This window comes from Cynocephalus volans, chromosome 11 (genome assembly GCF_027409185.1).
Source record: "Cynocephalus volans isolate mCynVol1 chromosome 11, mCynVol1.pri, whole genome shotgun sequence".
Lineage (NCBI taxonomy): Eukaryota > Metazoa > Chordata > Mammalia > Dermoptera > Cynocephalidae > Cynocephalus > Cynocephalus volans.
The window spans coordinates 108,603,144-108,620,863 of NC_084470.1; the positions used below are offsets into that span (position 1 = coordinate 108,603,144).

Below are 17,720 nucleotides of genomic sequence, written 5' to 3' on the forward strand. Positions count from 1 at the left end.
TTATCCTTTATTCATTCAATGGATATTTTACTCTATGCCTGGTACGCTGTTAGATGTTGGGCATAGGGCATTTATCAAGAGAGACAGTATTTTCCCTCAAAGAAATTAGAAACCAGAAGGGAAGAAAGACATTACCTGATTAACCACAAGAAAGCCAATGTGTGTTTTGATTTTAGAAGAACTGGACGGTCCCGTTCTGAAGCCTCTCAGGGTATAAGCCTTTAAACAATCACAGTGGAACTCCTGATGTTAATGGTCAACACTCATTCAGAATCAAGTTTGGTTTGCTGTTAGCCATCCTCAGAAAATAAAATTTAAAAAAAAGAATCACGTTTGAAGAATAAGATGGATGATCAGGTATTACCAGTTTTGGTCAAACATGAAGTTTCACTAATTTTCCTGAGTGGTTCATATTGAAAATGTAGGGGAAAATTGTATATAAGTTGATGTAGTTAAGTCATTTTCCAAAAACATACTAATTGCTTTTCCGAACAGTTTTATTATGTAATAAGATTTCATCTTAGTATTCTCCCTCCTTAATGCAAAGGCATTTTCCTTACTCATCCGAACACCTCTACCGTTATCAGAAGCTTGTATGTATGTGGTGGGGGCTGGGGGGTGGGAGCTGAAGAACTAGGACATTGCTTAGGTATGCTGGCTATAAAGCACCGCGAGCATTCAAGAACTCGGGTCTCAGCGAGAGAGATCAAACTGACATTCTGAACAATGACATGCTTAGACGTTTCCAAGAACATATCAAGAGCAGGAATTATTTTTTTTTTAGTTCCTAAAACTAATCATGAAAACCATTACAAAAATCAGTGTTCAAACTTCCAATTGTCTCAATAGATCTTTTCTTTTTTAAAAAAAGTTTGTTTATTCAAATCAAAAGCCAAAAAATTGGGCACACATTGCGATTGGGTCATATGCCTTTTTAATACTTTTTTTTTCTTACTCAATTTTGCAATTTATCTGATGAAGAAACAGGCCATTTAGGCTGTAACATTTCCTTAAGTCTAAATTTTGCTGGCCAGTAATCTTAAATTAAAGTTTTTATGATCAATAAATCACATTTCCCATCCCTGTGTGATATCCTTGGATCCAACCCCCTAATTATATTCAGTAAGCTTTGTATGATTCTCTTCAGATGCAAGAAAAGGACTCACCCCTAGTGGGAGGTTTTATTGCAAGAATACACATGCGATGGGACTAAAAGAATCTCAATTGTTAACTTAGAAAGATTCCAGAAAAATCCAGGCTTCTTATAAAAAATGGATCCTCATAAAAGCCCAGCTTCTTGGAAACTAAGCATAGTTGAGTCACGCAGGATCTGACCCAGCCCTAGCACCCAGACTATCTCCTTGCTCTCTTCTCCCCAGAGACCTGCAGATGTCTTCTCTATTTGAGTGTCTGTGTTTCCGTTCCCATTCCCACCAGTCTGTGTCTGTATTGTCTAAGTGTCTCCAGCTCTGTGGCCTCAGGGGGTTCTAATTGTGCTGAGTCACTATTTCCCTCAGAGCAGAGCTTTTGTGTCAAACAACTTCATACCATCAACACTTCAAACCATTCTTCACCCTCCTTACATGTCAGTGGCCCTCACTTTGAGAACCCAACACTGGCTTCATCATTCATGATCAAGGTGATGGGGTCAGTGTACGGCCACTTCAGTGGAAATATTTATGTCACTTTTGGTCACCGGGGCTGTGATTGTGAGAGAGACATTCTCAGAGGTAAAAGGCCCAAGTTTAAGCATTTGTTCCAAAAGCTAAGTTTAGATTTAACACATGCATGCTCTCTCTCCCCTCCCCTCCTTCCCTCCCCATGCCTCTCTCTAATTAATTCATGACTAGGGCTGCAAAATATAATAGTTTATTGAATCATAGTAAGTATGGTTTAGGTGTATTTCCTGTAGGATCCTCATTTGTATTTTCCTTTTAGAACTGTAAAGATTTGTAATAAGCCAGAGATGGTTTTGATTTCTTTTTCTGACAGATGAGAGAGAGAGAACTGCAGAGGGTAAGAGACTCCTGTCAAGGTTACTCATCAGCCATGGAAGTAGAATGCAGGTCTCCAGGCAGTGGGGTCTTCTATTTCACACTCACTTCTCACCTTAACCTCGTTTTTTACAGTTCTTCTTTTATTTTCTAAAAACAAAACAATAAAATGAAAGAAGAAAAAGAACTGTGATGATATGAATTCTCAAACTCTCTGTATAAACCTCTCTTTGTTACTTTAGCTCAGTTAACGCCTGGGAGGCCATGGCCCCTGTGACTCTCACAGCCTTGATGAATTTGCCCTGGGGTCTGATCTCTGCCTGCACTGCTGCAGGTCCTCATGAACAGTCTTGATCATGTCTGCCACCAGACACACGGAGTATTCCACAAATCTGCCTCACATATGGAAAAACACAGAAGAACACCTTCCTGTAGGAGGGTAGATTGGTTATAGCATCTTTAGTCAAAGGACTAAAGTAATCAAGAGAAAGATACTGAAGATATCTGTATTTTTTTCTTTGCCAATTCACTATAATTAAACTTAAAAATGTTATATATCCACATAATGCTGAACTGAACTACAAAGTTTAATAATTTTTCTTATTAAGTTAAAATTTTAACTTCTAACAGGTGCATACATAGCTTAAATACTTGATTATTACTCTCCCTTCACATAATTTCTTTCTCCTTACACAGTGGCTGAGATCTTATTCTCTCTGGAAAAAGAAAATGGAATTTTACCCTTTTCCCAACCAAGGTGCTAACCATACTTATTTTTCATTTTTACTTTTATTTTTTTCTCATCTATTTGAGTTATTCATATGCCAGATTCCTACAGAAAAGGAGAAAAAGTACATTATTTTCATGCCTAACAAATACTTGAATTAAAACTCATCTCACTTGGCCCCCAAATTGAATTGCTTTTTAGCAGGTAGACAGCCTGGACCAAAGCCCATTGAAAAGAAGAATTTGAGAAACTTGAGAAGCGCACAAGACAGGGAAACTTACAGTGATGCCAGACTGCATTGGATATATTATCCAATTCATAAAATTACAAGCAATGATTTCACCTTATCTTGCTAATTTTTCTCCACTCTAACCTTTAAAGAGACTCTTCTGCCTACAGGGATGAATGAAGCAGAAATAGTGGCAAAGCACCCCACAGGACACAGCAATTTTGATTTAGCCAAAACTGCTTTTGGGAAACTATCAAAGGTTACAAAAAGCAACCAGTTATAAAGACAAATTAAAGAAATAAAAAGGAGTCATATTAACCCACTCAGAAAGTAAATTTTAAAATATGTGCATTTAAAATCTTATTCTCTCTGAGCAATTTCACTGGCTGAAATGTTAGGCATTAATAATAACGGTAGGTGTAGGCTCTGTTTAGCCTAAATTCAGACATGCTAAAGGAGAGAAAGATTAATCTGATAAAGGCATCACTATTTCTAATCGGACTGATGGGAAAATGTAGTATTGGGTGTAAGAGGCAACGTCGGGTGAACTATAGCAAAGTGATGAACTACTGTGAAGCTAAAGCAATCAAATAGATAGCTCTAAAAATTACTACAGCATATTTATTCAACAGTTTGGTGCAAGTGTCCCCGTCTTGGCCTTCTTTACAAAGAGCAAAAGCACTTTGTTGTATTTGGTGAAATTAAATCTTAAGAGGAGAGCCTCAGCAAAGGCTGCTACCCTTCACTTACTAAAATTAAACACTAGACATTCATTTCCTATCTAAAAGGAGAACATGACATTTTGATAATATTGCCAATTCATAAAATAGTTAAAAATCCAAGAGAAGAGTTAGCAAACATTTTTAAAAAAATTCTGTCCCATTTTTGTGTCTTTGCACTGCATACTCTTTAATTAAAAATAATGTGAAACATTTGTTACTCCTCCTTGTCTTTCTGTATAAATAATTTAGCAAGTAATTATTTTGTCTACAGAAAAAAAGATAATCATCTCTAAATTATTATGATTAAATAGAATAAAGTCAAGATGTTTTTGTAATTGGTAGAGTAGAGCAAATAGTCCCTATTGGAGTATTTTGTTTAAATACTTTGGTTTGTCTTATTATATAAAAACATCAAAAAGAAAATGGAAATAAAAAGAAGTATCCCTAAAAAACAAACGCATAATCTCACCACCCAGAGAAAACTACCGTTAACATTTTTGCAATATGTAAATGCAAACATAAACATATTTAATAAATAAGTATGCAAGTGTCTTTTTATACACACGTGCATATATACACATATTTTTAAATGAAATCAGACTACATAGGCTGCTTTGAATCCAGCCTTCATTTATTAGAGATATATTGTAAACATTTTTTCAAATTGATAGGTAAAGATCTATGTTTACATTTTTTAATGCCTGCATATTATATCATTGTATGTGTTTTTATCGTTTATTTCTTAGTATATATTGAGTGTTGTTTTCAATCTTTTACCATTATGAGCAGGATTGATATATCTTTGAATTATAATTTGAAGTCACACACAATTATGAAAGACTTTATTTAGACTACTTCATACTGCAGCTCACAAATACCCAATAAATGCTCCAATGGGTAATGAAACCCTATAAACCTTTGAAACAGCAGTTCCACTTATTATATGTACATTTTTCTATTAGCTCAGAATATTTCATATTTCCCATCATGTATTTCTTTGGAGTAGTTGGAAGGTAGATATTGGTAGCCTCATTTAACATATCAACTTCCCAGTGGAAGCATTCAAAATTATAAGTAGAGGAGACATTAACACTTAATGTAAGGAGCTTAAGTTCCTTGACTCTAGTCTGTGCTCTTTCCAATGGACCAATGCTTTCCAACTTGGTTCTTGGTTTGGAAGGATATCTGGGGAATTCTAACTAGCATAATTTCTCATTCCTGCCTCTTTCCTTCAACTGCAGTGATCTTTGCTGTCTTCATCCAATACCTCCTCTGAAAGTGGAGAATATCTCCTGTTAGTCTCACTTCAATTGTAGCCACTTTCTCTATTCTAAAATTCCTTAGCAATTAAATACAGCACTCATGAAAAGCTTACTTTGTGATCTCGACTTTTATAGGGTTATCTTTGTTCCGGAATATCCTGTAAACCTTGATAACCAGAGACCATAGACTATTTCTTTGGTATACTCTAAGATATCTCTACTTTAAAATGATATTATATCAATACAATACTGAAAAGCGTTTTAGCTTTTGGACACCATTAGTATTTTTTTGCTGTACTGTGTAAAACTATTTATTTATTGTATTAAATTATTTAAAGATAAGATTTTTGTCAATTCTATTAATGTATTTTTGGTTCATTTTGAAGAAGAGATCTGAAAAACAAAAGCCATTATTTTAAAATATTAAAAACTATTAGATTGAATGAAAGAAATTTATGGAACCTTTTATGTATAAATATTATTATAGGATTGTTTTTAAAATGCTTGATAGTTAAGTCAATCTCTTTTGATTTTATATGTTATTTAATATGTTTTTAAGAGTACTTCTTAGCAAAAATGCATACCTTTATACAATTTGTCCAGCTTTTGAATATAATTTTCCATATTTTGAGAAGAGATCAAATGATGGTAACACAGTTTGGAAATCCTAGGAGGAAAAAGATCGAAGATTACCACAGAGATCTTACCAATTTTGTATTATTATTATTATTATTATTATTGTTGTTGTTGTTAGTTGTCATTCAACGGCAATTCAAATTTCTTATTACCCTCTTCAAAAAAAAAAAAAAAAGCAGGTAGTAAGTTTTAGAAGTTTTATCAGTTGAAAGCCAGATATACTGAATTTTTCTTGAACACATAGTTTTTAACAGATGTGGATAGCACCCACAAGCAGCTCTCAGCAATGCAAACATGAGACACAGCCACCTGTCTGCAAGGAGCTCACAATCTAACTTTTTTTACCTTCATGGGGTAGGTACTTTGTTTTGTGCAAAATAAATATTTGTTGACTGAATGAACAAAAAAGGAAAGGTGATATACCCAAATAACTACAGTAGAGGGTGGAGTGTGGAAAATACCACAGAACTGATTCAAATGAATGGTAAAGGAGTTCAAAGGGAAGGGGAGAAATCATTTTTGTTGTGTAACCAGAGCAACTGCATTTCACTGAGAATAGAAATGAATGCTTTTCATGTGTGCTCAACATGCAAAGTCATTAAAGAGGTAAGCTACTAAACCAGCAGTGAATACTGTAAATAAATGATCAGACTAGGTAAGGTATATGTTTCTCCTTTAAAAGGAGGCCTTTCTTAATGGAGACAATTTTGGTTGATTTTTTTTTTTCCTTAAGAAAACCTAGGAGAGAAGGACCTCTGCCCTGGGCCCAGCTCTTTGGAGGGCCCATACACTACAAGCATATACACAATAAATGTATTAAAAAACATGTGGGCATGTGGGTATCTGTGTCATTAGGGACCTGGCTCCCCACTTAGGTACAACAGAATCCCTAACCCTAAATATTTGCTTTTATAACTAACATTTTCATGCCCCAGGAAAGAGCTCCACATCTGTTGCTCAGTGTTTGTCATGCCTGAGTGACAGGAAGGATGGTAGGTTGTGACAGAAACTGCTTTTGAGTATAAAGAGAATTTGAGTGACAAAAATGCTTAGATAAAAGACGAATTAGTTAAATTTGAATAAAATTCTTCCTCCTGGATAATATGACTGCAATAGAATTTATATAATGAAGTATCATTTTCCTGCAGTGCTAAGCATCTATCTTCTTGCTTTCTTTTTATTCCAAATTGTAATTCTGAAGGTAATCAGAAATCAACACAGTATTTGCAACCGTTGTATATGACATCTCGGGAATGTTTTGCAATAGTGCATGGTCACTCTTCAATTTGAGTGTATCAAGTTCAGGCATCTGTGTGAAGCATGATAGTGATTTTTTGTTGGCAACTTGATGGACACTGAAACCTAGAACTGTGACTAGCTTTATTTTTAAAAATATATAAGAAAATATTTCACTTAATTTTCAAAAAAAGTAGAACTGCCTTCCAAGAAATGTTAAGCTTTCAGAAAGGCGGATAGGTTAGAAAAGAAAATAGGTTAGAAGAAATAGGTTAGAAATTCAGCCCTATATAAAAAATGAAGAGCACTACAGAAGGGGTAAATAAACGTAAAATAAAAGCTGGGTTTTTTTATTCTTAATTGACCTAAAAAAATGACAGTCTTTTTTCAAAACAGTAATAACAACAATGTAATTGGTGATTATAGTTTGTGGATAAGTGAAATGAATGACAGCAATGTTATAAGGGATGGGAGGGAGAAACTGGGAATAATCTATTATAAGGTAGTTGCACTACCCGTGAGGTAGTGTTGTGTTACTTGAAAGTGGACTTGAGTTAGTCATAAATGTATAGTCCAAACTCTAGAGCAACCACTAGTTTTTTTTAAAAGAAGTATAACTGCTATGCTAAGAGTGCAGAGAAAATGTAATCATACAAAAATGCTTAATTAAAACCAGAGAAGCCTGAAAGAGTAGGAGACAAAAAAACCACAAAAAATAAAAAAGAAGGGCAAAAGCAATAAAGAGCAAACAGTTACAAATATGGTAGATATTAATCCAACTATATTAATAATCACTTTATAAGTGAATGGTTTAAATACACCAATAAAAGACAAAGACTGTGGATAAAAAAAATAACACCCAACTATATGTTGTCTACATGAAATCCACTTTAAATACAAAAACACGAATAGAGTGAAAGTAAAGGGATGGAGAAAGATATACCATGCTAACACTAATCAAAAGAAAGCTGGAGTAGCTATATTAATTTTAGGCAAAACAGACATTAGAATAAGGAAAATTTTCAGGGATAAAGAGGGGCACTACATAATGATAAAGGAGTCAAGTCTTCAAGAAGACACATCAATTCTTGAGGTTAGGTGCCTAGTAAGTAGAGTATCAAAATACATGAAGCAAAAGCTAATATAACTTTAAGGAGAAATAGACAAATTTACTATTGGACTCAGAGACTTCAACACTCCTTTATCTGTAACTGACAGATCCAATAGGCAGAAAATCAATAAGGGTATAATTGAACTGAACAGCACTATCAATCAACAGGATATAATTGATATCTATAGATTACTTTATCCAACAACAGCAGAATACACATTCTTCTGACACTCATATTCACTAAAATGGACCACATCCTGGGACATAAAACACACCTTAACAAATCTAAAAGAACAGAAATCATGCAAAGTATGCTCTCAGACCACAATGAAATTAAACTAGAAATCAATAACAGAAAGACTGCTAGAAAAATCCCAAAGTAATTGGACATTAAACAACACACTTCTAAACAACACATGGGTGAAAGGAAAAAATCTCGAGAGCAATTTTAAAATATTTTGAATTAAATGAAAATGAAAATACAACCTGTCAAAATTGTGGGATACAGCGAAGCAGTGCCTAGAGAGAAATTTATAGCACTGAACACAGTTAGCAAAAAAGAAGAAAGATCTCAAATCAATAATCTAAGCTTTCATTTTAGGAAACTAAAAAAAAAAAAAAGAACAAATTAAATCCAAAGTAAGCAGAAGAAATGAAATAATAAAATCAGAGCAGAAATTAATAAAAGTGAAAACAGGAAAGCAATAGACAATATCAACAAAATCAAAAGCTGCTTCCTTGAAACCATCAATAAAACTGATAACCTCCTAACCGTGCTAACCAAGAAAAAAAAAAAGGGAAGACATGAATAACTAATCACAGGAAATGAAAAGTGGGCCATCACTTCTGATCCCATAAATATTAAAAGGATAATAAAGAAATACTATGATGAACTCTGTGACCACAAATTTGATAACTTAGATGAAATGGACTAAATCCTTGAGAGACACAATCCACCAAAACTCACACAAGGAGAAACAGATCATCTGAATAGACCTATGTCTATTTTTTAAAAACTGAATCAGGGGAGTTTCAAGATGGCGGCGGCTGCGGTGGCTGGCGCGGAGTAGCTGAGGTGGAAAAGGCGGCCACTGGGCCTCAGGCAGCCGGGAAACTTGTGGAACTTCCTCTTGCCATCTCTTAAGGGAGGACCGCTGCTGCTGGCCGGTCGTGGGGGGTGACCGCCACTTTGCCCCCGGCAAGAGAGGCTGCCTCATTTACAGGCAACAGCTTTGAAGTGTGGAGCAGGAAAAGAACTGTTTCTTAGCTGCAAAAGCGAGTCTCGAAACAGGGAACACGGCGCCAAGGCTGCTGTGGATGCAGACAGGATCCCGGAGGCCGGGGCCGCGCTGAAGGCGGCCAGCTGCTCTATTCAGGAATCGAGGTTTCAGGCCGGCATTAAAGAAGATTCCTGGGAGCGCCCGAGCCGCGCCGCGACTGAACAGCCCGAGGCGGCAGCAGCCGAGAACACGGAAGGCGACAAACCAGAGACAGAGAGTGAGCACCCGACCTGGCACAGCACTGTGAGTGACCCCCTGGTCCAGCTCTGTTCGGGGGGCGGATGCCCACCGGGCTCCCGCCTGCACCACCAGGCCACTCACCGCCCCGGTGCTGCCTCCATTTTCCCAGGTGTGGGCAGCTCCGCCCTGTTCGGCCATCACTGAGCCCTCCCACTTGCTTGGCCTGGCGCAGGGCTTTCCGGAGCCTGCGGACCGGCCTCCTCTTCCACTCCCTCCCCAGATCTCTGGTGGGGCTGGTGGCGTGGGGCATCCCCGGCCAGTGTTGGGAGGGCAAGGAAGTATGGGCGGGCCGACTGTCACTCCACCACACCCTGGACTCCGGCCCCCGGTAAGCTTCCTGTTACTGGGAGGCAGATACCATCTCTGCGGCCACCAGTTTGGAAAAAAAGCCTAACGAATTTCTGGTTGGGAATAGTGTGGTAGGAGAGTTCCCAGGTCCGCTTGAACCTGCTGGAGAGCAGGCTGCAGGTGGGCGCTAGGCTCGGTTTATACCGGGGGGATACAAAGGTGAACAAGACACAAGAAAGATCTACACAGTGCTACAAAGGCACCCGGAGCGACCGGTCATCTGTGCCTAGCAGAAACCTGGTAGACTTCCTGGGTGAGGAGGTGCCAAGCAGGGTCTTGAAGGCCCAGCTGATAGACGAGGGGTGCAGAAGACACGCCCCAGCCCAGCACAGTGCGCACAGAGGGGGGAGACGTGCGACCAGGGAGGCGGAGACTCGACAGAAACCACACACCCGGTGGGGTCGCCACTGCACGATCTAACAGCCTGGGCCAGAGCACACGGAACGGGGAGAAGTCCTGCACAGGAAGTGAAAGCTCAACAGACATCACACACCCTGTGGTACGTGATCCACCAGCCCAGCAGAGTACAAGCTGACCAGAAAGGTGGCTCCCCGGAGAAGCCCAAGACCCGAGACAACCACACACACAAGGCATTAGAGACCAACTGAGCATTCACGGAGGGAGCCATACGAAATTGGCAACCACAGCAACATCCTAGTAAGTCATTAGTCTCAAACTGGTGTCTGTGCAACCCCCTGCCACAATGAATAAGCACCAAAAAAAAGATACCAGAAATACAAAAAATCAAGAAAGTTCACCACCAAAAGTTAATAAATCTCAAACTCTAGATCCTATAGAACAAGAAGCCCTTGAAATGACTGACAAGGAATTTCGAGTGATAATTCTAAGGAAACTGAATGAGATACAAGAAAACTCAGCTAGACATCATGATGAAATGAGGAAAAGTATACAGGATCTGAAAGAGGAAATGTAAAAGGAAATCAATGCCCTGAAAAAAAATGTAGCAGAACTTGCTGAACTGAAGAAGTTATTCAGCGAAATAAAAAACACAACGGAGAGTTTAACCAGCAGGCTTGTCGAAGTTGAATAGAGAACCTCTGAACTTGAAGATGGGCTGTTTGAAATAACACAAGCAGACAAAAAGAAAGAAAAAAGAATCAAGGACATGGAAGAAAATCTGAGAGAGATATCAGACAACCTCAAGCGCGCAAATATCCGAGTCATGGGTATTCCAGAAGGGGAGGAAAATGGAGATTCCATTGAAAACATATTCAACAAAATAGTGGCAGAAAACTTTACAGGTATAGGAAAAATCACAGATCTTCAGATCCAGGAAGCTCAACGATCTCCAAACGTATTCAACCCAAAAAGGCCTTCTCCAAGACATGTCATAGTCAAATTGGCAAAACTCAGAGACAAAGAGAGAATCTTAAAAGCTGCAAGAGAGAAGCGTCAAATCACCTATAAGGGAGCCCCAATCAGATTAACATCAGACTTTTCATCACAAACCCTAAAAGCTAGAAAGGAATGGGGTGATATTTTCAAAATACTAAAAGACAAAGATTGCCAGCCAAGAATACTCTACCCTGCAAGGCTATCCTTCCGAAATGAGGGGCAAATAGTATATTTCTCAGACAAACAAAAACTGCGGGAGTTCACTACCACACGACCACCCTTACAAGAAATCCTCAAGGGAGTACTGGGTTTGGTTCCTGAAAAATAACTACCACTGCCATAAAAACCGAAGAAAAATCTAAACCCGCTAGTATAATAAAAATGGCATTCATGAAGAGAAAACAAACAAACAAAAACACTATCTACAACCTAAGGAACCACCAAACAAAGAAAGCAAACAGTAAATCAGAAAGCAAGGAACAAAAGAAACCTAAGACAACCAAACAACCAATAAAATGCTAGGAATAAATCAACACCTTTCAATAACAACTCTTAATGTAAAAGGCTTAAATTCCCCAATTAAAAGACACAGACTGGCTGACTGGATCAAAAAGCAGGACCCAACTTTATGCTGCCTACAAGAGACCCACCTCACCCATAAAGATTCACACAGACTAAGAGTGAAAGGATGGAAAAAGATTTACCATGCAAACAGAAAAGAAAAACGAGCTGGAGTAGCTATTCTTATATCTGACAAAATAGACTTTAAACTAAAAACCATAAAAAGAGACAATGAGGGACACTACTTAATGATAAAAGGTCTGATCCATCAAGAAGACATAACAATCATAAATATGTACGCACCCAATGTTGGAGGAGCCAGATTTATAAAACAAACTCTATTAGACCTAAAGAAGGAAATAGACACTAATACCATAATAGCAGGGGACCTGAACACCCCACTGTCAATATTAGACAGATCATCTAGGCAAAGAATCAGTAGAGAAACACAAGATCTAAACAAGACTCTAGACCAATTGGAATTGGCAGATATCTACAGAACATTCCACCCAACAACCTCAGAATATTCATTCTTCTCATCAGCACTTGGATCATTCTCCAGGATAGATCACATATTAGGTCACAAATCAAGTCTCAATAAATTCAAAAAAATTGGAATTATCCCATGTATCTTCTCAGACCACAATGGATTAAAACTAGAAATTAATAACAAATGAAACTCTGGAAACTATACAAACACATGGAAATTAAACAGCATTCTACTTAATGACATATGGGTCCAAGAAGAAATCAAGCAGGAAATCAAAAAATTTATTGAATCTAATGAAAACAATGATACATCATACCAAAACCTGTGGGATACTGCAAAAGCAGTATTGAGGGGAAAATTTATTGCATTAAATACTCACTTCAGAAGAATAGAAAGATGGCAAGTGAACAATCTAACACTTCACCTTAAAGAACTGGAAAAACAAGAACAATCCAAACCTAAAGTTAGCAGACGGAAAGAAATCATTAAGATCAGAGCAGAACTGAATGAAATTGAAAACCAAAAAACAATTCAAAAGATCAACGAATCAAAAAGTTGGTTTTTTGAAAAGATAAATAAAATTGACAAACCATTAGCATGGCTAACAAAAAAAAGAAGAGAGAAGACTCAAATAACAAAAATTAGAAATGAAAAAGGTGATATTACAATTGATTCATCTGAAATACAAGGAATCATTGGAGACTACTATAAACAACTATATGCCAACAAATTTGAAAATCTGGAGGAAATGGATAAATTTCTGGACACACACAAGCTCCCAAAACTGAACCGTGAAGACGTAGAAAATTTGAACAGACCAATAACAATAATGGAGATTGCAGCTGTTATCAGAAGGCTCCCAACAAAGAAAAGCCCAGGACCAGATGGATTCACAGCAGAATTTTACCAAACATTCAAACAGGAATTGACACCGATTCTTTACAAACTATTCCAAAAGATTGAAACGGACGCAAATCTCCCAAACTCATTCTATGAAGCAAACATCATCCTGATACCAAAACCAGGTAAAGATATAACCAAAAAAGAAAACTACAGGCCGATATCCTTGATGAATATAGATGCAAAAATCCTCACTAAAATACTAGCAAACAGAATACAGCAACACATAAGTAAAATTATTCATCATGATCAAGTGGGATTCATCCCAGGGATGCAAGGTTGGTTCAACATACGCAAATCAATAAATGTGATACACCATATTAATAAACTCAGACACAAGGACCATATGATCATCTCTATAGATGCTGAAAAAGCATTTGATAAAGTTCAGCACTCATTCATGACAAAGACCCTCTATAAGTTAAGTATAGAGGGAAAGTATCTCAACATAATTAAAGCCATATATGCCAAACCCACTGCCAATATCATCCTGAATGGGGAAAAGCTGAAAGCTTTTCCTTTAAGAACAGGAACTAGACAAGGATGCCCACTCTCACCACTCCTATTCAACATAGTGTTGGAAGTACTAGCCAGAGCAATCAGAGAAGAGAAGGAAATAAAGGGCATTCAGATCGGAAAAGATGAAGTCAAACTGTCCCTGTTTGCAGATGACATGATCCTATATATCGAACAGCCTAAAACCTCTACAAAAAAACTCTTGGAATTGATAAATGATTTCAGCACAGTAGCAGGATACAAAATCAACACACAAAAATCAGTAGCATTTCTTTTCTCCAATAGTGAACATGCAGAAGGAGAAATCAAGAAAGCCTGCCCATTTACAATAGCCACCAAAAAAATAAAATACTTAGGAATTGAGTTAACCAAGGAGGTGAAAAATCTCTATAATGAGAACTACAAACCACTGCTGAGAGAAATTAGAGAGGATACAAGAAGATGGAAAGATATTCCATGCTCTTGGATTGGAAGAATCAACATAGTGAAAATGTCCATACTACCCAAAGTGATATACAAATTCAATGCAATCCCCATCAAAATTCCAAAGACATTTTTCTCAGAAATGGAAAAAACTATCCAGACATTTATATGGAACAATAGAAGACCACGCATAGCCAAAGCAATGCTGAGCAAAAAAAATAAAGCTGGAGGCATAACACTACCTGACTTTAAGCTATACTACAAAGCTATAATAACCAAAACAGTATGGTACTGGCATAAAAACGGACACACTGACCAATGGAATAGAATAGAGAATCCAGAAATCAACCCACACACTTACTGCCATCTGATCTTTGACAAAGGCACCAAGCCTATTCACTGGGGAAGGGACTGCCTCTTCAGCAAATGGTGCTGGGAGAACTGGATATCCATATGCAGGAGAATGAAACTAGATCCATACCTCTCACTGTATACTAAAATCAACTCAAAATGGATTAAGGATTTAAATATACACCCTGAAACAATAAAACTTCTTAAAGAAAACATAGGAGAAACACTTCAGGAAATAGGACTGGGCACAGACTTCATGAATACGACCCCAAAAGCACGGGCAACCAAAGGAAAAATAAACAAATGGGATTATATCAAACTAAAAAGCTTCTGCACAGCAAAAGAAACAATTAAAAGAGTTAAAAGACAACCAACAGAGTGGGAGAAAATATTTGCAAAATATACATCTGACAAAGGATTAATATCCAGAATATATAAGGAACTCAAACAACTTTACAAGAAGAAAACAAGCAACCCAATTAAAACATGGGCAAAAGAGCTAAGTAGGCATTTCTCTAAGGAAGATATACAAATGGCCAACAGATATATGAAAAAATGCTCAACATCACTCAGCATCCGGGAAATGCAAATCAAAACCACATTGAGATACCATCTAACCCCAGTTAGGATGGCTAAAATCCAAAAGACTATGAACGATAAATGCTGGCGAGGCTGCGGAGAAAAAGGAACTCTCATACATTGTTGGTGGGACTGCAAAATGGTGCAGCCTCTATGGAAAATGGTATGGAGGTTCCTCAAACAATTGCAGATAGATCTACCATACGACCCAGCTATCCCACTGCTGGGAATATACCCAGAGGAATGGAAATCATCAAGTCGAAGGTATACCTGTTCCCCAATGTTTATCGCAGCACTCTTTACAATAGCCAAGAGTTGGAACCAGCCCAAATGCCCATCATCAGATGAGTGGATATGGAAAATGTGGTACATCTACACAATGGAATACTACTCAGCTATAAAAACGAATGAAATACTGCCATTTGCAACAACATGGATGGACCTTGAGAGAATTATATTAAGTGAAACAAGTCAGGCACAGAAAGAGAAATACCACATGTTCTCACTTATTGGTGGGAGCTAAAAATTAATATATAAATTCACACACACACACACACACACACACACACACACACACACAAAACCGGGGGGCGGGGGGAAGAAGATATAACAACCACAATTATTTGAAGTTGATACGACAAGCAAACAGAAAGGACATTGTTGGGGGGGGAGGGGGGAGGGAGATGGGAGGGAGGTCTTGGTGATGGGGAGCAATAATCAGCTACAATGTATATTGACAAAATAAAATTTAAAAAAATAAATAAATAAATAAAAAATAAAATGGTAAAAAATAAAATAAAATAAAATAAAAAAATAAATAAACTAATGGCCCGGAAGCCATGTAATTAAATACCAAAAAAATAAAATAAAATAAAATAAAAACTGAATCAGTAATTAATAACCTTCCAAAACAGGTCAACATGATTTCACTGGTGAATTCTACCAAACAAGGAAGAAATGATACCAATCCTTTATAATTTGTCCAGGAAAACAGAAGCACAGGAATCACTTCCTAACTCATTCTGTCCTGTGTTTGTAAAATGGGAATATCTACCTCCCAGGTTGTTGTAAGGATTAAACAGGATAAAACAACTGGCACTTAGTGCTAGTATTTTCCTCTCCCATGCCTTCAGTGGTAGAAGTCTATTCATATTTTATTTACCACGTTCTTTCAGAAATTAATTTAAGTAAATTCTATTGACTTTTATAATAGGGGCAATAATGTGGTGAAACAACTTTGATCATATCCTCCACTAGTAAAACTATATCGAGCAAGCACCTTCAATAAATATATGCCTAATCATTTGTGTTTAATTCCAGATGTATAATACTGTGGTATTATAATGTAAGGCCAAATATGTACACAAATGAGGTAAATATAAACAGAAATTCTAATATTTTCTTCCTCGGTCCTATGGATCTTCTTGTGTACTTAATTTTGGACTCCTATAGTATAATGACACATTGCTTAATTCTGTCTTTTACCTTCATCTGTGAATTCAACTAGCATTAGGGCATCTACAGTGTGTCAGGCACTATTCTAGCTTCCAACCAATGATAACCAAAACTTAGCCCTGTCTACTATCAGACAATAAGCATTTACAATTATGCAAATTAACAAGGATTGATTCTTCAAGTTCCTACCTTCTATGTCCTCTAAAAGAAAATCTTTCAGAAACTATTTACCACTTTTTTTTTTTTTAATCTAAAATCCCACATTCTTACTTAGCCCTAGTCAACCAATAACTTACCTCTGGTAAAGGAAGAAGTGAAAATGTTATTGGGAAAGCTTCGGTTTGGGGAAAAATCTGCTGCTGGTTATCATCTGTTTAAAATTTGCTTCTGATACAATCAAACAGGTCATCCTGCCATGGGAAGCTATCTATGAGCTCAAGAAAACTACCTGCACAACACTCGTGCAGCGTCACTTTTTAAATGGGGGATGGGGGATTGCTTTTCTGAAAAATAACCTCATAAAGAAAAAAACACTGGGGACAGTAATTCTAAATCCTGCCATATCCATTGCTTGCCAGAGCAGACAGCTTTTGCTATTAAGATGCCCGGCCAAACACAAATAATCCACTGCCAAAATGAGCTCCTTGGGACCATTCAGGAGTCTTTGGAAGTGAACGGCTCTTTGAGCTGGAATGCAGCCCAGGTCCATTTCCAAACCCAAGTCAAAATGACAAAGAGCAAATTTCCTGGGCCACTTACCCCCTAAATGTAAGATTACTTTAGGTTGGCAGCTGCACTGTTTATCTAGTTGTTTAAGGCTTTCACCAGGTAGTCACGACTGAGTACTTAAACAACCGGCATCAATGTTAGTGAGCAGGACAATGCTGATATACCAAATAAGACAAAATCTCTGAGATCAGAGGGACAAGATGGAAGTCAAAGGTTATACACATATTGTTCAGCTTAAAATACTTTTTATATATTCAGCTTTAAAATACTGCAAAGATTTTTCTCTTAGAACTAAAAAAAAAGAGGGTGGCAAGAACTTTTGGCTGGATATTAAATACTATTTTAGTCAAAAATTTTTCCTGAGTGAGACTTCAATTAAGTCTGGCTGGCACTTGGGTTTTTCCATGCTCTTCAAAGGTAAGTTCATAGGCGGGTTTAAAAGACCACTTGGCATTTTTCTTGGAAGATCAGACTTTGTTCTTATCACATGTAGGAAACTCTGTGATGACATGTGCATCTCTACAGTTTTGATGAAAGAATATACAGGCAACCATGAGAGTTGAAGGTGTTATTCC

At 37.3% G+C, this 17,720-nt stretch overlaps 1 protein-coding gene across 1 annotated transcript in view; it reads right to left on the minus strand.

Annotated features, from left to right (window-relative positions):
* Positions 1 to 5,518: 5,518 nt before the first annotated feature.
* The window catches only part of SPATA17 (spermatogenesis associated 17), a 245,377-nt gene continuing 233,175 nt past the window's right edge, over positions 5,519 to 17,720 (minus strand). Inside the window, exon 10 of the mRNA XM_063115289.1 lies at positions 5,519 to 5,601. Within this exon, the coding sequence (XP_062971359.1) occupies positions 5,521 to 5,601 (81 nt within the window). The 3' untranslated portion in view covers positions 5,519 to 5,520. The remainder of the gene's footprint in view (positions 5,602 to 17,720) is intronic.